The 24,428-nt window shown below is 37.9% G+C and overlaps 1 protein-coding gene across 8 annotated transcripts in view; it reads left to right on the top strand.

Moving 5' to 3' along the window:
- The window catches only part of SCAPER (S-phase cyclin A associated protein in the ER), a 562,100-nt gene that overhangs the window by 56,236 nt on the left and 481,436 nt on the right, over positions 1-24,428 (top strand). For 7 of the 8 annotated variants that reach the window (XM_030814838.1, XM_030814836.1, XM_030814837.1 and 4 more), the window contains one exon: positions 3,232-3,429. The exons of the other annotated variant lie outside the window; for it this stretch is intronic. In XM_030814838.1, coding sequence (XP_030670698.1) covers positions 3,232-3,429 — 198 coding nt within the window. The remainder of the gene's footprint in view (positions 1-3,231; positions 3,430-24,428) is intronic. 8 annotated transcript variants of the gene reach the window in all.

The following is a 24,428-nucleotide window of genomic DNA, read 5'->3' as shown; positions in this document are numbered from 1 at the left end:
TGAAGGGATGTTGAATTTTGTTAAATGCTTTTTCAGCATGCATTGGAATGATTGTGTGATGTTTATTCATTTTGTTATATGATATCACATTGATTGATTTGCATATTGTTAAACCATCCATGCATCCCTGGGGACACTTGGTCATGATGAATGATCATTTTAATGTAATGTTGAAAATGTTGAACATGTTCAGTTTGCTAGTATTTTGTTGAAGATTTTTGCATCAATGTTCATCAAAGATATTGGCCTGTATTTTTGTTTTTTTGATGTGTCTTTGTCTGATTTTGGTATCAGAATAATACTGGCCTCATAGAATGATTTTGGAAGTATTCCCTCCTCCTCTGTTTTTGGAATAGTTTGAGTAGGATTGGTACTAGTTCTTTTTTAAATGTTTGGTAAAATTTAGCAGTGAAGCCTTCAGGGCCTGAGCTTTTCTTTACTGGAAGATTTTTTTTTTTATGGCTTTGATTTTGTTACTTGTTATTGGTCTGTGCAGGGTTTGGATTTCTTTATGGTTCAATCTTGATAGGTGGTATGTGTCTTGGAATTTATCCATTCTCTCTAGATTTTCCAATTTATTGGCATATAATTTCTCATAGTAGCCACAAACTGTCCTTTGAATTTCTATGGTATCAGTTGTAATGTCTCCTTTTTTCATCTCTAATTTTATTTATTTGGGTCTTCTCTCTTTTCTTGGAGAGCTTCTTAATCTGAGGTTGAAGATGGAGTCTGTGAATATGAAGAAAATATATGTTGAATGTCATACACGTGCATTTTTTTGGGGATAGGTCCATAGGTTTTCTCAGATTCTCAGGGAAGCCGATGAGCCTTTCAGAGAGGGATGAGTCAGAAGTCTCAATTTCTTCCTCCCTCTTTCCCTGGCCTGTCTTTTTTTTTTTTTTTCCTCTCAAAAGTCCTGGATTAAAACCCTATTACCTCATGGAATCCAATTGTGTGTGACTTCTCTTGCAAGTTTAGATTGTTTTGTCATCTATTGATTGTCTTGGGAAGCAGTTAGACATAGTAAGCCATAGTAGTAGTATAGTTACCCGATTAAGAATTCTGGCTTTGTCACTTAAGTTAATGTGAGGCTTGGGGGTATAATTTAATTTAGCTAAACCTGTTTCCTCCTCTGTAAAATGGAGATAATATTAGTACTGGTAATATAAAATTGCTTCAATGATTAAATGAAGTATATGTAGATCACTTGGTGTAATGCTTGGCACATAGCAAGTATATCGTGAATGTTAGATGCTGGTGCAATTGTTATTATCACTGCTATTCTTTTTGTTAGTAGTAATTAGAGCCCTATATTTTAAAACTCTCTACTAGTTAACTAGCCTCTATGATTTTTTTTTTTTTTTTTTAAGAGAGATTTAAGGTCTCACTGTGTTGCCCTGGTCTGTTCTCAAACTCCTGGGCTCAAGTGATACTCCTGCCCCAGCCTCCTGAGTGGTTAGGACTACATGTGTATAATACTATGCCTGTCTAGCCTCTGTTATTTGATGTGTCTTTTCTACCTTTCTTCACAAAGTTGGCAATTATTGCCATTAGTTTATGCACATTTTTTCTACAAGCGTGTTTTTTCTCCTTTTTGTCTTTCTTATGATAATCATACCTTACATTATTTGGGCACTTACTGTTTGCTAGATGCATGTCAAACGCTCTGTGAACATTGGAGCAGAAATTGAAAAATTGAGTTCTAGTTTCAGTTCTGTCATTCTTTTGACTTTGTCAAGAAATTCAGTCTGAGCCTCAGTTTTGTCATCTACAAAATGGGAATAGTAATATTTGTCCTGTCTTTACAGCTTGTCGTGATGATTAAATTATAACTATGTTTTCAAAAACCCTTTATAAAATATATTTTCTGCCCTTCTAGAATCTTTGTAAATAAAAGCCTTGGATAGAGCAGTCACACGTAATGATAGAAACAGCTTAACCCCAAAGCATTATTGCCTGTTGTACATTATAAGCAAGGATGGTAAAATATTTGAATGATATACTTTATGATTATAATTACTTATTATTATGAATGCTATACATATATACCACATTTATGGATGTATGATGAATTCATAAACAGGTGGGGATGAATGGCAGTAGTTTTGATAATTTCATAAGATTAGAGTCTGGATTCACAGGAAGCTGCTAGTCCTTTGCTGATCAATGTAGAAAAAAACTTAGGGAAGGAAGTATAATTCAGGAAACTTCCTAAGTTAATTTTAACTTTGAACGGTATATAGAAAGAAATGAGGTGGTCTGGAATATCTGGTAAAGAGCTGTCAGCACTGAACCTCGGCCAACAGTCTAATGGCAAGCCAGCAGTGTAATTGTAGAGCTGTAACTAGAAGATGGTCTCCTGTGGCAATGCGACCTTGAACAACTCAGCCTCTGAACCTCAATTTATTAATCTGTAAAGTGGAGGTAATAATACATACTTTAAGAAGTGTATGAAGAGGGTCAAGAGATATGTTAAGTTGATTTATAATATACAGTTGTTCCTCAGTATCCATGGGGGATTGGTTTCATGATCTCTGTTAGTCTGTTTTCATACTGCTGTAAAGAACTGCCTGAGACTGGGTAATTTATAAAGGAAAGAGGTTTAATTGACTCACAGTTCAGCATGGTTGTGGAGGCCTCAGGAAACTCATACAATCATGGCAGAAGGCGAAGAGGAACCAAGGCACCTTCTTCACAAGGTGGCAGGAAGAACTGCCCAGCGAAGTGAAGAAGATCACCTTATAAAACCATCAGATCTTGTGAGAACTTACTATCATGAGAACAGCATGGGGGAAACCGCCCCCATGATTCAGTTACCTCCATCTGGTCTATCCCTTTATACGTGGGGATTATGGAGATTAAATTCAAGATGAGATTTGGGTGGGGACAGAAAGCCTAACCATATCAATCTCCCGTGGATATCAGAATCTTTGGATGTTCAAGTCCCTTATATAAAATGGTATAGTATTTGCATATAACCTATGCATATCCTCCCATAGACTTCAATCTTTAGATTGCTTACAATACCTAATGCAATGTAAATGTTATGTAAATAGTTGTTAGACTGTATTGCTTAGAGAATAATGATAGGAAAAACAGTCCATACATGTTCAGTACAGATGCTTTTTATTTCTGGAGTGGTTTTGATTTGTAGTTGATTGAATCTTTATAAAAAATCCAATCGCTGGAAGCCCTTTTTATTTATTTTCATGTTTTATTTTACTTCACCAGAGTACTGCAGTGGACTGTAAAATAACATCATCTACGACTGGAGATAAACACTTTGATAAAAGTCCCACTAAAACAAGGCACCCTCGGAAAATTGATCTAAGAGCTCGATACTGGGCATTTCTTTTTGACAATCTTCGCCGAGCAGTAGATGAAATCTATGTAACTTGTGAATCAGATCAGAGTGTGGTCGAATGTAAGGTAAGGTTTGCTTTGAGGCCTTGTAATCCATTTGAACTCAGATTCTTGAATTTTTGCTACATCTGACTTGATCTTTTTTTTTTCTTTGAGATGGAGTTTTGCTCTGTTGCCCAGGCTGGAGTGTAGTGACGCGATCTTGGCTCATTACAACCTCTGCCTCCCAGGTTCAAGTGATTCTCCTGCCTTAGCCCCCTGAGTAGCTGGGATTACAGGCACATGCCACCACACCTGGCTAATTTTTGTATTTTTAGTAGAGATGGGGTTTTGCTGTGTTAGTCAAGCTGGTCTCGAACTCCTGACCTTAAGTGATCCACCCATCTTGGCCTCCCAAAGTGCTGGGATTATAGGCATGAGCCACTGTGCCTGGCCCTGACTGGATCATTTATCTCACTTTTTCTAGTTTTAATAAATTCTGTATGCTTTTCATTTAATTACCTCTTATGAAAAATTGTTCTTTTGATCCATACACTAACATCAGCATTATGCTTCAGGTTTTCTTGATTTTGAAGATTTTCTTTGGCATTACCTAATTATATATTTTATATTCTGTGAAGGATTTGGTAGAAAGCTGTCTTGATACATAGTTCTGGGCAGGGAATCAAAGGGTTGGATACACACACAACATTATTTTTAAAATCCTTCTTATCTGTATTCTCCATTGGTGCTGTAGATGGCACTAGTGAGATTTCACATTCTTTGGTTTCATGTTTAATGTCTAATTGGACATTACTCCCTTTCCATTGAGATACTTATCACTCTTCTAATTCACTTTGGTCAGGGAAAAGTGAGACTGATGGCTAACCATAAACAATCCTGGGTGGGATTGGGATGTCATTGTAAGGTGTGTTTTCTAATTTTAAATAATCTTGTGTTTGTAGTAGGATATTAAACAGACACATGGTGTAGAGTGTCTCTACCTAAAAAGCCTGGCCTTTTAGTAAGTAGAGACTGTATACCATATTACTTTTTACTGAATAAAACTATTTTGAGGAAAACCAGAGTGATACATGTTTATAGAAATATTAAAGAGATAACTTCTGTTTTTATGGTGAACATGGTTGAAAACCCTGGAATTCATTATTTAACCTTTGAAATATATGAGGGGTTAAAGAAGAGTTACATATTGAGACAGCAGCTATGTTTCCTCTTAAATTGGAAACAGTCAAAATAGGTTTTAGACTAACTTAAAAATATTAGTTATGGAAAGCAGGTTTCAAAATAAACAGTAGTTGAAACCATCTAAATACATGTTGTGTGGTTGTTACACATACTATCAGCATGTAAAAACTTTTTTTTTTTTTTTTTTTTTTTGAGGCAGGTCTTTTTCTGTCACCCAGGCCAGAATGTGATGGTACAAACATGGCTTACGAAACCTTGACCTTCTGGGCTCAAGCAATCCTCCTGCCTCAGCCTCCTGAGTAGCTGGGACCACAGGCATACACCACCATGCCTGGCTAATTTTTAAAAAATTTTTGTAGCGATGAGGATGCATCATGTTGCCCAGGCTAGTCTTGAACTCCTGGGCTCAAGCGATCCTCCTACCTCAGGATTCCAAAGTGGTGGGATTATAGGTATGAGCCACCATGCCCAGCCACTTTTTATGTTTAAAGAAAAATATTTTTAAGTAAAATCATATTCTTGGAGTATAATGAGTCAGTATGTTGTGGTAGAAGACACTACTGGACTTAGTTTTCTGTTATGCTTTGTAAACTGAGCATTTGGGCTTAGAGTATCTCTAGATTACCCCTAGAGATTAATCAAAGCAGCAGTTTCTTTGTTTTTTTTTTTTGTTTGTTTGAAAATAACAAATCACTGATTGATGAAATCAAATTTACTTAAAAATATATATACTTCTTTAGAGTAAAGGGAGATTTACCAATTGCAATTACGTCTTTTTGTGATAAGCAGAAACTCTTGCACCTGTCTCTGACACGACTGGGTTTTAGGAAGCTAGAATTGGCCACAAGAAAGTGTGGCTTTTATTTCTGGTTCTGTCATTTATTCCAAGCTTTATAAAAGCTTACTAGCCATAGATTTTTTTGTGTGTAAGTTGTAGATTAAAAGAATGGAGAAAGTTTTGACAAAGTGAGAGGAATAGAGATGTGTTTTCCATTCTTTGTACTGTGCCAAGATGCTCAAAGGCTTATGCTGAGAAATCTAGGAGTTTAAAAGGTATTTTTATATTCTACTCTTCTCCTCATCCAAGACTTACAGGTGGTGATGTAAAAAGATACATTTTAACGTTGCGTCTAAGCACATGCTAGGTATATACTAACTAGTTTTCTTGTTTTGTTTTGCTTTATTCTTATTATCAAAGCACTGCCATCCATGATCTCATTTGGTTAGTATCTTTATGAGATACATGACCCAATAATTTTTCCTCATTTTGTACGTGGATTCAGCCATTGTTTTGTTAATGCACTGAAAGATTTTTTCCTATTTGTGATTTTTATCTTTTAACCTTAGTTAAAATAATCACAGTTCAGTTCTGTGTCTCATATGTAAAATGCAGTTAATAACACATTATGTAATTCACGTGGTAAGTATAGCATGATGTGAAAAGTATCTTTCCTGTTTGCCCAGGATTTCTGACTAGATGCTGACTTTGTAATCAAAAGAAGCTACATTCCTCATTTTTTGAGTTTGAAGATTGTGCCTGTTTATGACATCCACTACTTTACTACATAAATTGCTAAGAACTGACGTTCCAGCAAAACTCTAAGCATCACCCCTACATTTCCCTTGCTCTCTTACCAAGTAGGCTAGAGTGGGCTGGGGGAGTTGCTTTTTGGAGTATGCTTCGTTAATGAAGTGGTGGCCATCTCCTCATTTGTTCTCACAAAATTTTGAGGTAAGGGTTGAAAGAGTTGGTTGTGAAATTTGTGGGTGTGGCTGCCGGAAGGGGAGATTGGCATCTTCTTCTCTGGTTGAATGTTTGTTGTGTGGACTGATTTTGGTGTCTCTGGAATGTGTTGAGAGAGTTTGGGGGAAAACATGCTGGGAAATACATTTTATTTTCCTTTCCTTGTTTCCCATTTCAATCTGGAGGGAACTAGATGTGTGTCTCTGGAGGCTTGGGGACACTTTTGGATATAGAGACTGGCACCTGCATCTGGCTTAGAGATTTTGTAGCACAATAGACTTGTTGGAGTAGCCTGTGCCAGCTGGGCTTGAAGGGACTCTAGGATAGTATGCCTTGAAAGGAGTTCTCAGTGATCAAGTAGAGAAGACCCGAGTATATCTAATGATCTATGTGAGGGAAGGAGCATAGGCATAGATGAAGGTATGAGTCATAGGAGCTTCCTCTGGGGACACTTGGCTAGGTGAGTATATGTAAAACTCTGATGGAGTTGGGCCCCAGTGTCTCCTATTCTCATATTTGTTTCCGTGCGTACTCAATCTTTAGCTCCCACTTAACAAGAGAGAGCTTGGTACTTGGTTTTCTATTACTGCATTAGTTTGCTTGGGATAATGGCCTCCAGCTGCATCTGTGTTCCTGCAAAGCACATGATCTTGTTTTTTCCTATGTCTGCATAGTATTCCATGGTGTATATGTACCACATTTTCTTTATCCAGTCTGCCATTGATGGGCATCTAGGTTGATTCCATGTCTTTGCTGTTGTGAATAGTGCTGCAGTGAACATATGTGTGCATATATCTTTTTGGTAGAGCAGTTTATATTCCTTTGGGTATATACTCAATAATAGGATTGCTGGGTCAAATGGTAGTTCTGTTTTCAGTTCTTTGAGAAATCTCCAGACTGCTTTCCATGGTGGCTGAACAAATTTACATTTCCACCAGCAGTGTATAAGCATTCCCTTTTCTCTACAACTTTGCCAGCATCTGTTTTTGACTTTTATTTTTTTTATTATTTTTTTTTTCAGTTTTTTTTTTTTTTTATTATACTTTAGGGTTTTAGGGTACATGTGCACAATGTGCAGGTTCTGTTTTTGACTTTTAAATAATAGCCATTCTGTCTGGTATGATATGGGATTTCAGTGTGGTTTTGATTTGCATTTCTCTAATGATTAGTGATGTTGAGCATTTTTTCATATGCTCGTGTGTGTATTCTTTTGACAAATGTCTGTTCATGTACTTTGCCCAGTTTTAAATGGGGTTGTATAATTTTTCTGACTGATGTGAGATGGTGTCTCATTGTAGTTTTGTATTGCATTTGTCTGATGATTAGTCATGTTGAGCATTTGATATGGTTTGGCTCTGTCCCCACCCAAATCTCATCTTGAATTGTAGTTCCCATAATCTCCACATATCGTGGGAGGTAATTTAATCACGGAGGTGCTTACCCTCATTCTGTTCTTGTGATAGTGAGTGAGTTCTCATGAGATCTGATGGTTTTATAAGGGGCTTTTCCCCCTTTTGCTCCACACTTCTCCTTGCTGCTGCCACATGGAAGAAGGACGTGTTTACTTCCCCTTCCACCATGATCATAAGTTTCCTGAGGCCTCCCCAGTTATGCTGAACTGAGTCAGTTAAACCTCTTTCCTTTATAAATTACCCAGTCTCAAATATGTCTTTATTAGTAGTGTGAGAGCAGACTGATATAGCATTTTTTATGTGCTTCTTGGCTGTGTTATGTCTTTGTTTGAGAAGTGTTTGTTCATGTCCTTTGCCCATTTTTTAATTGGGGCTGTTTGTTTTTTGCTTGTTGATTTAAATTCCTTATAGATTCTAGATATTGGACCTTTGTCAGATGCATATTTTGTGAATATTTTCTCCCATTTTGTGGGTTGTCTGTTTACTTTGTTAATTGTTTCTTTTGCTGTACAGAAGATGTTTCATTATGTCCCACTTGTCTATTTTTGTTTTTGTTGCAATTGCTTTTGGGGATTTTGTTATGAAATTGTTGCCAAGGCATATATCCAGAATGATATCTTCTAGGTCTTCTTCTATGGTTTTTATAATTTGAGGCTTTACAATTACTTTTCTTTTCTTTCTTTCTTTTTGTTTTTGAGATGGAGTCTCTGTTGCCCAGGGTGGAGTGCAACGGTGAGATCTCGGCTCACTACAAGCTCCGCCTCCCGGGTTCACGCCATTCTCCTGCCTCAGCCTCCTGAGTAGCTGGGACTACAGGTGCCTGCCACCACACCCGGCTAATTTTTGTATTTTTTAGTAGAGACGGGGTTTCACCATGTTAGCCAGGATGGTCTCAATCTCCTGACCTCATGATCCACTCGCCTCGGCCTCCCAAAGTGCTGGGATTTACAGGCGTGAGCCACCGTGCCCAGCCTACAATTAACCTTTTAAATCCATTTTGAGTTGATTTTTATATATGGTGAAAGGAAGTGGTCCAGTTTCAGTCTTCTGCATATGACTAGCTAGTTATCCCAGCACCATTTATTGAGTAAGGAATCCTTTATTCATTGCTTGTTATTGTTGACTTTTCGAAGATATGATGCTTGTAGGTGTGTGGCTTTATTTCTGGGTTCCCTAACTAGTTTCATTGTTCTATGTATCTGATTTTTGTACCATCCTATTTTGGTTACTATAGCCTTGTAGTATGGTTTGAAGTGGAGTAGTGTTCTCCTCCAGCTTTGTTCTTTTTGCTTAGGATTGCTTTGGCTATTGGGGCTCTTTTTTGGTTCCACATGAAGTTTAGAATAGTTTTTTTGAATTCTGTGAAAAATGACATTGGTAGTTAGGAATTGGCATTGGTAGTTGGTAGTTTGGAATTGGTAGTTGATAGTTTGGCATTGAATCTGTAAATTGCTTTGGGCAGTATAGCAATTTTAACAGTATTGATTCTTCCTATCCACGAGCATGGAATATATTTCCATTTGTTTGTGTCATCTCTGATTTCTTTCATCATTGTTTTGTAATTCTCATTGTAGAGGTCTTTCACCTCCCTGGTGAAATTTATTTCTAGATTTTTTTTTTTTTTTTTTTGTGGCTAATGTGAATGGGATTGTGTTCTTGATTTGGTTCTCAGGTTGAACGTTACTGGTGTGTAGAAATGCTACTGATTTTTGTACATTGATTTTGTATCCTGAAAGTTATCAGTTCTAGGAGCCTTTGGATAGAGACTATAAGGTTTTCTAGGTATAGACTCATATTGTCTGCAGAGACAGCTTGACTTCCTCTCTTCCTATTTGGATGCCTTTTATTTTATTCTCTCACCTGATTGTTCTAGCTAGGATTTCCACTACTGCATTGAATAGGAGTGGTGAGGTGGGAATCCTTGTCTTGTTCTGGTTTTCAAGGGGAATAGTTTCAGCATTTGCCCATTCAGTATGATGTTAGCTATGAGAGTGTCGTAGATGGCTCTTATTATTTTCAGTTATGTTATCTTTATACCTAGTTTGTTGAGGGTTTTTAACATGAAGTGATGTTGAATTTTATTGAAAGCCTTTTCTGTGTCTGTTGAGATGCTCATGTGGTTTTTGTTTTTAGTTCTGTTTATGTGGTGGATCACATTTATTGACTTGCATGCGTGAACCAACCTTACATCTCAGGAATAAAGCCGACTTGATCATGGTGAATTAACCTTTTGATGTGCTGCTTGATTCTGTTTGCTAGTATATTGTTGAGTTTTGTTTTTCTTTTTTTTTTTTTAATCTGTGTTTATCAGGGATATTGGCCTGAGCTTTTCTGGTTTAATTTATTCCTAGACATTTTATTTTTGTGTGTGTGTGTGGCTATTGTGAATGAGATTGTGTTCTTGATTTGGTTCTCAGGTTGGACGTTATTGGTGTATAGAAGTGCTACTGATTTTTGTATATTGATTTTGTATTCTGAAACTTTACTGAAGTTGTTCATCAGTTCTAGGAGCCTTTGGATGTTGCGTCTCTGCCAACATCCAATTTTTGGGAACAATTTTAGTAGAATTCTTATTAGCTCTTCTTTGTATATCTGGTGGAATTCAGCTGTGAATCTGTCTGGTTCAGGGATTTTTTTGGTTTTTAGGTTTTTTCTTAATGATTCCATTTCAGAACTCATTATTGGTTTGTTCAGGATTTCAGTTTGTTTTGGGTTCAATCTTGGAAGGTTGTATGTTTCCAGAATTTATCCGTTTCTTTTAGGTTTTCCAGTTGGTATGCACAGAGGTGTCTCTAATAGTCTCTGAGGGTTTTTTATATTTCTGTGGGGTTGGTGGTAATGTGAACTTTGTCATTGCCAATTGTGTTTATTTGAATCTTTTTTTCTTTATTAATCTAGCCAGCTATCAACTTTGTTTTATTTTTTTCTAAGAACCAACTTTTCTTCTTTGATATTTTGTATGGATTTTCATGTCTCAATGTTGTTGAGTTCAGCTCTTCCTTATTAGTATGGTGGTGAGTATCCTTGCCCGTCAGTGTTGTTCAGTTCAGCTCGGAGTTTGGTTATTTATTTTCTTTTGCTAGCTTGGGGGTTGGTTTGCCCTTGTTTTTTTTCTTTGACTTCCTCTAGGTATGATGTTAAGTTGTTAATTTTAGATCTTTCTAACTTCTTGATGTATGCATTTAGTGCTATAAACTTTCCTCTTACCATTGCTGTAGCTGTGTCCAAGAGATTCTCTTATGTTGTTTCTTTGTTATTAGTTTCAAATAATTTTTTGATTTCTATCTTAATTTCATTGCCTATCCAAAAGTGATTCATGAGCAGGTTGCTTAATTTCCATGTAATTGTATGTTTTTGAGAGATCTTATTATAGATTTCTGTTTTTATTGCACTGTGGTCTGAGGGTGTAGTTTGTATGATTTCACTTTGAATTTGTTGAGAATTGCTTTATGGCTGAGTGTGTGGTTCATCTTAGAGTATGTGCTATGTGTAGATGAGAAGAATTTATATTCATTTGTCATTGGGTGGAGTATTCTGCAGATACCTGTTAAGTCCATTTGATCAAGTGTGAATTTAGGTCCTTAATATCTTTGTTAATTTTCTACCTTGATCGGTCTAACACTGTCAGTGGGGTGTTGAAATCTCCTATTGTTACATGTGGTTATCTAAGTCTCTTCATAGGTCTCTGAGAACTTATGTCACGAATCTAGGTGCTCTAATGTTGGGTACATATGTTTAAGATAGTTAAATCTTCTTGTTGAGTTGAACCCTTTATCAATATGTAATACTCTTCTTTGTCCTTTTTGATCATTGTTGCCTGAAAATCTGTTTTGTCTGAAATAACGGCAACCCCTGCTTTTTTTGTTTTCTGTTTGCTTGATAAATCTTTCTGCATCCCTTTATTGTGAGTCTGTGGTTGTCGTTGGATGTGAGATGCATCTTTCGAAGGCAGCCTACAGTTGGGTCTTGCTTCTTTATCCAGCTCACCACTCTGCCTTTTAAGTGGAATGTTTAGCCCATTTATATTCAAGGTCAATATTGATATGTGATGCATTAATCCTATCATCATGTTGTTAGCTGGTTGATTCTTAATGTCGACTTGATTGTATAGTTGCTTTATCATGTCAGTGGGCTCTTATGGTGGCATGTATTGTTTTTTCATTTTCATGTTTAGCACTCCCTTAGGGACCTCTTTTAAGGCAGGTCTGATGGTAACGAATTCCCTTAGCATTTGCTTGTGTCAAAAGGATTTTATTTCTCCTTTGCTTATAAAGCTTAGTTTGGCTGGATATGAAATTCATAGTTGGAATTTATTTTCATTAAGGATACTGAATATAAGCTCCCAATCTCTTCTGGCTTGTAGGGTTTCTGCTGAAAGGTCTGCTGTAAGCTGATGAGTTTCCCTTTGTGGGTGACTTGCGCCTTCTCTCTAGCTGCCTTTAAGGTTTTTTCTTTTGCATTGACCTTGGAGAATCTGATAATTATGTGTCTGGGGGATGGTTGTCTTATATAGTATCTTGCAGTTGTTCCCTGAGTTTGCATGTTGGTGTATCTAGTGAGGTTGGGGAAATTTTCATGGACAATTGCTGCGTATTAGTTCATTCTTACACTGCTATGAAAAAATACCTGAGACTTGGTAATTTATAAAGAAAAGAGATTTAATTGGCTAATGGTTCCACAGGCTGTATAGGAACATGCAGCATCTGTTTCTGGGGAGGCCTCAGGGAGCTTTTACTCATGGCAGAAGGCAAAACGGGAGCAGCAGGCATCTTACGTGGCAGGAGCAGGGCCAAGAGCGAGGGGGAGGTGCCACACACTTTAAACAACCAGATCTCGTGAGAACTCTATCATGAGGACAGCACCAAAGGGATGGTGCTAAGCCGTTCATAAAGGATTCACCCTCATGATTCAGTCACCTCCCACCAGGCCCCCCAGCACTGGGGATTACAATTGAACTTGAGATTTGGGAGGAGACACCTATCCAACTGTATAATTCCTCAAATATGTTTTCCAGATTGCTTGCTGTATCTCTGACTCGTTCAGGAATGCCAGTGTGTTAGAGGTTTGGTCTCTTTACATAATCACGTACTTCTCAGAGGTTTTGTTCATTTTTTAAAATTCCATTTTCTTTATATGCTTGCATTGATTTGAAAGAGCAGTCTTTTGAGCGCTGAGATTCTTTCCTCAGCTTCATGTATTCTCTTATTAATGCTTCCAATTGTATTGTGAAATTCCTGTAGTGAATTTTTCATTTCCGGAAGTTCAGTTTGATTCCTTCTTAAAATGGCTATGTTGTCTTTCAACTCATAGATGGTGTCGCTGTTTACCTTGCATTGGTTTTCAGCCTTCTCCTATATCTTGTGGAGTTTCCTTCCCATCCAGATTCTGAATTGTAGGTCTTTCATTTCAGCCATCTCAGTCTGGTTAAGAACCATTGCTGAGGAGCTAGTGCAGTTATTTGGAGATAAGATACTCTGGTTTGAGAATTGCTAGAATTTTGGTGCTGGCTGTTTCTCATCTGTGTGTGGTGATGTTCTTTTAATTTTTGAAGTTGCTGTTCTTTGGATAGAGCCCTTTGCTTTTATATTCTTTGATGCCCTTGAGGGTTTGACTGTGGTATAATTTGGGTATAGTCAGTTGGCTTCATTTCTGAATGCTTTCAGGCCACCAAGCCTCAGCACAGCACTCCTGTGCTGTGGACTCTAACCCTGGGGGGCTGGAACTAGGCCTGCAGCTTTGTTCTCTGGTCCCTAGAGGTCAAGCACCTGCTGCACTTGAGGGATGGAGGTACTCCCAGTCAGCTGACAACCACATTCCGACAGGCTGCTAGCAAACATGCTCCGGTGGGGTGATGGAAGGGGTCATGGGAGAATATGCTGTGGTGGTGGTGTGGGGGCATTGTGGGTGAGTGTGTACCAGTGTGGCGGTGGGGCAACCACAGGTGATTGCGCACCAGTAGGGTGGCAGGGGATGCCGTAGGTGAGTGCTCACCAATGGGGTGATTGAGGGGGGAGGGGTTAGTGTACACCAACAGGGCAGTGGGGGCCCTGTGGATGTGCATAATGGTGGTGGGTCCTCATGCACGTGCATGCTGACAAGGGGATATTGTGGGTGTGTGTGTGCCGGCAGGGTCCTGTCTACAAAAGCACTCCTATGGGAGGGTGGGGGCTGGGAAAGAGTTATGGTAGTGGCCACTGACAAGCATTTCAGTGGGGCCACTGTGGCTGTGTTGCGAGTGTGTGTGGCCAGGGAGGGACCCTGGAAGGGGCCAGCAAATGGGAGCATTTAGATCAGACTGGCCCTGTACTGCAGGCAAGACAGCCCTGCTCTCTCCTGGTCTGGCAGCTAAGAAAGGCCAAACCCCTACCTATGGGAGTATGGCAAGCCTTGGGGAATGGGAGCCCATGGCCATGCTCCATAGTAGCTGTCCCCATGCCTAACCCTCTGGGCTCCATGCAGTTTGGAGTTCTTTCTCTGCCAACTCCCCAGGCAGTTCTCCCTGCCATCTCAAATGCCTGTTGAGGTCATGAGGGGCTCCTGCAGGTCTGTGGTGAGGGTGGACTACTTCATGCCTGTTTTACTCACCCCTTCCATAGGAGCCACTTTGGGCCAGGAACAGGTCACGGTGCTTGGCAGCCCTGTTCAGGGTTCCCAGCTTCCTTTCCCTTCAGCCCCAGGGTCTGTCTTCTCCCTCTATCCTCTCTCAATGCCTTCTTTACAAAGATCTGCTTGGAGTATGCCAGTCTACTTGATGTTTTGATCTTTCTTGGTGGGTGAAGCTCTTCTTCCTGGCTACGTCTATTTGGCCATTTTGGCTCTTCTCTCTCACAGCATTTTAAATTGGTAAAACTAAGTTGATGATCTCTCCTTCCCACCTCAAACCTGATGAGTTTCTCTTCCTTGAATACTGCTTTTACCCCCAGGTGTTTGTGCTTGAGACCTGGGAGACATCCTTGGTTCCTCCCCTCACCTCACAAACCCACTCACAATCCAATGGATTAATTCCTTTCAGAATTACCTCCTAAATCTTTCCAATCCATTCACATCTCTCACTCTACTGCTACCATCCTAGTCCAAGCTGTCATAAAATGCTTAGATTACAAGTGAAGCCTTCTAATAGGACTTCCTGCATCCTTCTAATCGATTCTCCACACTGCAGGCAGATTGCTACTTAGAAAATGACAAATGTGTCTCTCTCATTACTTTGATTGTAGTTGTTCAAAGGTTTTTCTTTACTCTGAGCATCAGAATCCTTAACATGGTGATGTTAAGGATCTTGAGTGACTTGATCTATGAATTCTTCATTTCACACCACTTTTGTCCCCTCCCTTCTGCCTCATGTAAATCAGACTTCCTTTGGTTCCGTAACCATATCATGTCCTTGCGTGTTTCCTGGCCTTTCCATGTTCTAATTTTTCCGCCGAGAACACTCTTTCCTCCTTCTCCTTGCCCAACACCTTCTTACTCATTACTTTTACTTAACTCCTATTCATAATTTACATTTCAGCCTAAGTGTCACTTTCCCAGGGGAGCCTAACTTACGTTTCAGACTATGATATGCTCTTATAGTGCATATGCTTCTCTTTGGAAATATATATCACAGTTGAAATGAAATAATTATATATTTAGTTGTTTAATATCTGTCTCCCTTTCTAGACACTAAGCTCCATGAGGATAGAAACAACATTGTATTGTTTACCCCTCCATCTTCAGTACTTGGTACTGGCACTGGATCATAGGAAATGCCCAGTAAATACGTGTTGAACGAGTGTGTGAAGCCATGAGGCTACATACACAGTTGCACTGATGTTAGTCTTCATAGTTGTGTGATTCTTAATTCCCCCAGTGATCCTTAGCAGCCAGTCATATGCTAAAAAGGTACAAAGATGGTGGGTATATGGATTAATCTTGGGCTAGTATTCTTCAAGCAGATGCATTGGAATTTGAATAGAGTAAAAGGAGTTGAAGAGGGTAAGAGAGTAGTTGGAGTAATGGGCCATGGAACCTAAGCTGATGGGGAAGGAAATGATTATAAGAGAAGCCTGATAGTGATGCTAAGTATTTACAAATACTCCTTGGACATGGAGGAGTGAGTAAGGTGGATTCTCTGTGGAAAGTGTTAGGTTTACATTTATATTTTTTAAATTAATATTTAGATCCTCCAAATACTAGTTTTCTTAATCTCCTTGATCTGTCAGATAGTGTATGTAGTCTTTTATCTCTCGTTCCCCCTCCCACCTTTCCTGAGTCCCCAGAATCCATTATATCATTCTTTATGCCATTGCACATCCTCATAGCTTAGCTTCCACTTATAAGTGAGAACATAAAATATTTGGTTTTCCATTCTTGAGTTACTTCACTTAGAATAATGGCCTCCAACTCCATCCACAGTGCTGCAAAGGTCATTATTTCATTCCGTTTTATGGCTGAGTAGTATATATACCACATTTTTTTTTGTCCACTTGTTGGTTGATGGATATTTAGGTTGGTTTCAAGTTTTTGAAATTGTGAATTGTGCTGCTATAAACATGCGTGTGCATGTGTCCTTTTCATACAAGGACTTCGTTTCCTTTGGGTAAATACCCAGTAGTGGGATTGCTGGATCATTTGATCCAGCCTGGCCCTTAAATGCTTTTCATTGTGAATTCTGTTTCGTCTGATATTAATGTTATAATCTTATTGTTTTGATTTTCCTGTTATACTTTAGCTCCGGAATTGAAATTTGTTACAGAGAATATGAGATTCAGGACAAGGATAGAAGGCCAAGAGTTCACTTGTGCATTTGTGGGAGTTGGCTTCTGTTACCTCACCGTTGTCTTACATTAATAGCCATCTTTTCTTCATCTGTATCTGTATCTGTATCTTTTCTTCTTAGCCTTATTCTGCATATTCCCTGTTGTGTTTCATGCATTGTAGTCTTCACAGTAAAATTTTACTGTTTGGTTAAATAATTAATTTCTCCTGTATATGTAACATTTACTAAAGCATTGTTTTATGAGTGTTTAAGTTGTAGAGATAAGATAGCTGTCATTTTTTACTCTGTTTAACATGACACTTTATTGACAATTTCTGGGTTGACAGATCTTTGTTCCTTATATCTAGTTTTCATATACATTATCATCAATATGATAGAGCACTGGTTTTTTTCCTTTTGGGTACGTTGAATAATGGAATAACCTGAGACTGTAATTACCATGTCATAACTACTGTGGGTTAGTCAAATTTCACTTGTCTGGTTGTCTCAGTCTGTTTTCTATTGCTTATAACAGAATACTAGAAACTGGGTAATTTATAAAATAATTATATATTATATAAATATATAAAAATCTTATCTTTATAAAGATAAGAAATTTATTTCTCATAGTTATAGACAGGCTTTATCTGGTTTGGGCCTTCTTGCTGGTGGGGACTCTGCAGAGTCCCAAGACAACGTAGGACATCACATGGTGAGGGGGCTGAGTCTACTAGCTCAGGCCTCTCTTTCTCCTCTTATAAATGCAGCAGTCTCATTCCCATGCTAATTCATGAATCCATTAACCCATTAAACCTTTCATGAGAGCAGAGCCCTCATGGCCCAATTATCTCTTAAAAGCCCTGCCTCTCAGTACTGCCACAATTGAGGATTAAATTTCAACATGAGTTTTTAAGGAGACAAATATTCAAACCATAGCACTGGGATAAGTTCCTAGTTATGTTAGCCTATTTTCTAGACATAGGTATTATACCAATTTATACCATACTTTCATTTTTCAACTATTTCTTCCTGATTTATTTTTGTTGATGGAACCACCATTCTTCTAGTCAGCTGTGTTCTATATTTTGTTGACTACACAGTTCCTATCCATTCATCTTTTGCATTTTTTTTTCCATTCACAAACTCCTTCCCTCTTTCCTAGTGTCAAGATACTGCTTTTTGAAGACCCTTATTACTCTCCAATGAAGTGTTATCTTTTTGGTATGTCCTCTTCTAGTTTTTTCTTTTTATAGTCCTTCATATTACTTTCCTGCTGTAAAACTTGTATCAATTCTATCTCTATAGTCTTCTGAATCCACAGTAGACTAATCATTTTGGCTTTTAAAACCTCCTACTGTATGGTCTTAGTTGACTTTTTTGGTTATGTTATAATTAGTGCTAAGCTGCCTGTATACTCACTACAGAAGAGCTTGAGAAAGCTGAGTCCTCAGGACCGAGTCCACAGGCTATGGGATTCCAAGTGGAGACATATTTTTAAAAAATGAATTAGTGTCTCATTTGGGAACTGGCATAATGCAACAGGATGAAATAACCTCAGCCCTGAGATTTTGTTGGACTTAATCTCAGTAGCAGTCATCTGTAGCTTTTAGACAAAGAGAGGAAATGGAAAGAAAGAGAAATGGGATGTTGGGAAGTGGACATTTGTTCAAGTCAATTTGGTGGAAGAATAGTAACTGGAAGGTGAAATCCAGTTCCACCTTACTTTTTTTTGTCTAATTCATTACGATTTAGACACATTACAACTTAGCTTTGTCAGAAAAAAGAAGAATGAAAATCATGTATGTGATTGGTAATAGAAACCAAAATAGAGCAGAATATGAAACTGAATAATAAATCATGAGATCTTAATGTGGTCTTAAAAATCATATAATCTAGCCATTTTATCTTACTGATGGGAAGCTGTAAAACTAAGTGATGTGTCAGAAATTACATAACGAGTTAGCCTCAGAGCTAAGGACTGGAAACGCAAGTGGACTTATATTTTATTCAACCACATTTAATGAATATTACAACATGCACTGTTTTGGGTGAAGTATAACAAAAATGCCTTAGATCAAACACATCATGTTGATTTAAATGCCACAGTTTTTTCCTTTTATAATTTAAAGACTTTCTTTGAGGAGGGAACATCCATGCTTCTCCTTCTGTGGATGTTGCCTTGGGTTATTTACACTTTTTATTGAGATAATTCCATTTTTTAATTAAAAATTCTTTTTTAACTATTTGAAATGATAGAAATTTTTCAGATAATGACTGCAACATAGAAAACAGATCTTTTTGTGGCCAGGCGCGGAGGCTCACGCCTGTAATCCCAGCACTTTGGGAGGCCGAGGTGGGTGGATCACCTAAGGTCAGGAGTTCGAGACCAGCCTGACCAATATGGTAAAACCCTGTTTCTACTAAAAATACAAAAATCAGCTGGGCGTGGTGGTATGCGTCTATAGTCCCAGCTACTTGGGAGGCTGAGTCAGAATTGCTTAAACCTGGGAGGGAGAGGTTGCAGTGAGACGAGATCACCCCACTGCATTCCAGCCTGGGCAACAGAGCGAGAGTCTGTCTCAAAAAAAAAAAAAAAAAAAAAAAGGGAGGGGGGAGGGACAGCATTAGGAGATATACCTAATGCTAAATGACGAGTTAATGGGTGCAGCAAAACAACATGGCACATGGATACATATGTAACAAACCTGCACATTGTGCACATGTACCCTAAGACCTAAAGTATAATAATAAAAACTTAATAAAAACCTTATATAGTGCCAAAAAAAAAAAAAAAAAAAAAAACAAATCTTTTTGGTGCCCAGACCACTAGGTGTAGTAGGAAAGGTTATAATTCTGTTTTTTATTATTCTGGGTTATTGAAATGATTTGATATTTGATCACTGTGGAGAAAAGATAGTCAATTTACAATTTTGGAATAAATTTTGCTCCTCTGTGCATGTTTGTCTCAATGAAGGTAAATATTTTAAGAATAACATTTTTTTGACTAATAACTTAGAAAGTGAGATGTGTTACTATGGACAAATATGGTTTGAAAGAGAAGGGACTTTTGTTTTTATAGCACTTACGGACTTGAATATCCATTGACATTAGTTATTATACTTGATACGGCCCACAGGAGGAGAGGTAACTTCTGGCTGTAGGATCATAGAAGAGTTTGTATATGTGGTATTTGTGCTGGCTCTTAAAGGGAGAATAGGAGCTATCATCAGTTAATAGTCATGTTAGTGTCTCCTCAAAGCTAGTTGTGTGATTTAAAAAAAAATCACCAGATTGTATTCAACCTTTGTGTTCGTAAATGAAGAGGTTGGACTATATGAGGGCTGAAGATCCTTGAGGCTGAATAAAAGCATGTGATTGGTATTGGAAGAATATTCCAGGCAAAAGAAAGATCTTGAAGCAGTTGTTTGGAGGTAACTGTGCAGGCATCTATGAGGGATTTGAATTTGAGTGTATTGATTTTGAGCCTTATAACTTAGCATTTTTGTCTATTTATTCTTAGTGGCAGTAGGTCTCTGATTTTTCTTAGTGGGAAATACTATTAGAAGCATCTAGTCAAGCCAACTTGCAAGTGAGTTTGAGATAAAAATTGGTTAGGAATTGCAGTAAAATATTTGTATCACTACCCAGGCAACTACAAATTTTATTTACCCACAAAGATGCAGGTAAGGATTAAATTATAAAGGAGAATGGCTTCCATTAGCAGATTTTAATTTATAAGGTTTTGGTTGGTGAAGATATTAAGTATTCTTTTTCTAGATAGATTATATTAAAAATTTAGGAGAGAGATTTAAAAAAAATGAGTGATTGAGAACTGAAGAAGATTGTGAATGATATTGACAGTTTTGCAAATGGTTTACTTGATGTTTTGCTTTTAGATGATGTCCCTGTTGAACTATTCCAGTAGTAGCATTCAAAAAACGAGATAAGATGTTCTTAAAAAATGTTTTAAGAAACTTGTTTTCATTTTGGTAAAGCTCATTTTTTTTCATAAAGGTTCCCTTTTGTCACTGACTTCTCATGCAGTGCATGTTTCTAGCCCTTTATCACTATGGGAGTACTCCACTGTGCTAATTCCTGTAGCTGAATTGGAGGGCTGTATTGATGTCATGGGCCCAAGGGCCTGCGCACTAGTATTGTGTGTCAGGAGGACAAAGGGATGGCGCCAACCTTCCTGCTCTGTGCGCCAGTAACTAGAATTAATTACAAACCAATCGAATCCGTTGCAGCCAATTGGTAAACTAATTGGTAATCTTAGCTGTACATCTATATGGAGTTGTCTGAATGCCTATAACATGACTTTCAGAGCCACTTTTGTTCTGTTTCATCCTGCTTGACAAAATGGCCTTCATAGCTTTGAGGAGAAAGATGTGCATCAGTGACTATGAGGTTGCTCCAGCTGCTTGTCTTGTTTGTATTCCCTTGTTCGTAAAACATGACTCGGATTACAACTTCGTGGTACCACTCTGATCATTTTTGATAACGTTGAGTTAAACATTCCTTGAAATAGGCTGTGTAAGCCACCAAATATACTTTCTCTTTACCAACAAATTTCTGAAGTATAGCGGCTTATATTCTTGCCCTTCAGAGTTAGTTTTTTTTTTTTTCAAAAAGAAATCAGTAGAAAACTTCTGAAGTAAATTATTCTTTGTCTTTTTGTACTTGATTGTAGGTGATTTAAGTCAAATGAATTTGATTAAGGAATTTGAATTATATTAGTAGAATTGAGGGAAGGAAGCCAACTAAATTTTTACATTTGTCCTTTTCTTGATTGTAGAAGACTTTTATTACCAGTTTTTTGGCACCAAGGATTACTTTTGAAAGGAAATAAACAGTACTTCTTTGTTCAGAAGGTTGTTTTAAAGTAGAATGTAACTTTTATGACTAAGGTAAGGGTGGTACTGTATGTCATTTGTGAATAATTTGGCATATATTCATTATTAGTCTTGGGTCTGATTTCCAAAGTATATGTGTGTTTATTTAATTTTATTTTTATTTTATTGTATTTTAATTTATTTATTTTATTATATTTTATTTTGAGACAGAGTTTTGCTCTTGTTGCCCAGGCTGGAGTGCAATGGTGTGATCTGGGCTCACTGGAACCTCCGCCTCCCAAGTTCAAGCAATAATCATGCCTTAGCCTCCCGAGTAGCTGAGATTACAGGGGCCTGCCACCATGCTTGGCTAATTTTTTGTATTTTTAGTAGAGATGGAGTTTCACCGTGTTGGCCAGGCTGGTCTCAAACTCCTGACCTCAGGTGATCCAGCTACCTCGGCCTCCCAAAGTGTTGGGATTACAGGTGTGAGCCACAGTGCCCAGCCCAAAGTATATCTGTGTTTAAAAACACTTATAAGTGAAAAATATTTTTGAGGTTTTTGAGTGTGACAATACAAAATCAGACTAAGCTATAGAAAAATAATGTATTTGTAATACAAATGATCATTTTTATAGCTGCTTGGCATTTTCCGATTGTCATTTTCTGAGAGTATTGGAAAGTTATCTTTATAGTAAGGTGAGACTGGTATATCTTTATGGCAAAGTGAGAATGGTATGAGACTGGTAAAGCAAATACATTTTAAAGTTTTTAAAATGCAATTAAATGACAGCTTTGGCTGTTGTACTAATACATACACACAGTCACATTTGATATCAATTTCTTCTTCCTGAGGAGTGGAGTGATTAGATTTTAGTGGCCTGTGCTTTTACAGTCTTTTCTTCCGTAAAATTTTAATTTCCATTTAGATGCATCAGTGATGAGTACCAAAAATTTATCTTTGCCAAGTGTGTAGAGTGTATTGTCACAATAATATAATTTTGGGTTATTTAAAGGAGATAATTAGAAGGCAGCAATGGTAATCATTGTGAATGGTGCAGTAGGCACAGATGATCTATATGTCCTAGTTAAGCTGATTTGAATATGATTTTCTGTCAGATTCAGACAATTTAAAATTTATCTTTGGAAGTTCAGTGTCAGTGGAAATGTTATATTTGGTAACAGAAGGCAGATAACCCATCATATGATTGAAAGCTGGTTTTAAATCGTGCAGAGTTGCCTTTATTTATTTAGCTTTGTATTAGCTGCTTAAGAAATGTTGGTAAAACTTTAAACATTTACTTTTTCAAACATATTTCCTTCTTTTTCTTTCTTTTTTTTAATAACTTTATTTTTTTAAGACCAATTTTAGGTTCACAACAAAATTAAGGGAAGGTAGAGATTTTCCATATAACACCTGCTCCCATACATGCATAGCCTCCTCCATTATCAATATCATACACCTGAGTGGTATATTTGTTACAATTGATGAGCCTGTGTTGGCAAATCATTATCATTCCCAAGTCCATAGTTTACATTTATGTTTGCTCTTGGTCTTATATGTTCTATGATTTTGGGCCAATGTATGATGACATGTATTTGCTATTTTAATAATATACAGAGTAGTTTCATTGCCCTAAAAATCCCCTGTGCTCTGCGTGTTAATTTTTCCCCAGTCCCCCACCCCTAACCCCAGCAGCCACTGATCTTTTTACTTTCTCTAGTTTTGCTTTCTTCAGAATGTTGTATAGTTGGAATCATACAGTATGTAACCTCTATTTTTATTTCTTACTTTTTTTTTTAGAGATGAGGTCTTACTGTGTTGCCCAAGCTGGCTTCAAATTCCTGGGTTCAAGAAATTCTCCCACCTCAGCCTCCTGAGTACCTGGGACTACAGTCATGTGTCACCATGCCTGACTAATTTTTAAAAAATTTTTAGTAGGGATGAAGTCTCACTATGTTTTCCCAGGCTGGTCTTCAACTCCTGGGCTCAAGCAGTCCTGCTACCTCAGCCTCCCAAAGGGCTTTGATTACGGGTGTGAGCCACCATGCCCGGCCCCACTGTGGTGTTTTGTTTTGAGACAAGGTCTCGCCCTGTCACCCAGGCTGGAGTGTAGTGGCTTGATCAGAGATCACTGCAGCCTCAACTTCCCAGGCTCAAGTGATCCCCCCCACCTCAGCCTCTCTAGTAGCTGCGACTACAGGCACGCACCACTATGCCTGGCTAATTTTCTGTATTTTTTTTGTAGAGATAGAGTTTTGCCATGTTCCTCAGGCTTCACTGTCTTCCAAAGTAGCTGTACCATTATGCATTCCCACTAGCAATAAATGAGTGTTCCCATTGCTCTACATCCTCATCAGCATTTGCTGTTGTCAGTTTTCTGGATTTTGGTCATTCTAACAGGAGTGTAATAATATCTCATTGTTATTTTAATCTGCATTTCCCTGATGACTTATGATGTGGAGCATGTTTTCATATGTTATTTTCCATTTGTATATCTTCTTTGGTGAAGTGTCTGTTAAGGACTTTGGCTTATTATTTAATCAAATTCTTTTCTTATTGTTGAGTTTTTTCTTTCTTTTTTTTAAATTTTATTATTATACTTTAAGTTTTAGGGTACATGTGCACAACCTGCAGGTTTGTTACATATATATACATGTGCCATGCTGGTGTGCTGCACCCATTAACTCGTCATTTAGCATTAGGTATAGCTCCTAATGCTATCCCTACCCCGCCCCCCACCCCACAACAGTCCCTGGTGTGTGATTTTCCCCTTCCTGTGTCCATGTGTTCTCATTGTTCAATTCCCACCTATGAGTGAGAACATGCGGTGTTTGGTTTTTTGTCTTTCTGATAATTTGCTGAGAATGATGGTTTCCAGCTTCATCCATGTCCCTACAAAGGACATGAACTCATCATTTTTTATGGCTGCATAGTATATTCCATGGTGTATATGCGCCACATTTTCTTAATCCAGTCTATCATTGTTGGACATTTGGGGTTGGTTCCAAGTCTTTGCTATTGTGAATAGTGCCGCAGTAGACATACGTGTGCATGTGTCTTTATAGCAGCATGATTTATAATCCTTTGGGTATATACCCAGTAATGGGATGGCTGGGTCAAATGGTATTTCTACTTCTAGATCCCTGAGGAATCG

This window comes from Nomascus leucogenys, chromosome 6, assembly GCF_006542625.1.
Source record: "Nomascus leucogenys isolate Asia chromosome 6, Asia_NLE_v1, whole genome shotgun sequence".
NCBI classification, from domain to species: domain Eukaryota; kingdom Metazoa; phylum Chordata; class Mammalia; order Primates; family Hylobatidae; genus Nomascus; species Nomascus leucogenys.
This window is presented reverse-complemented; position numbering and strand designations above follow the sequence as displayed.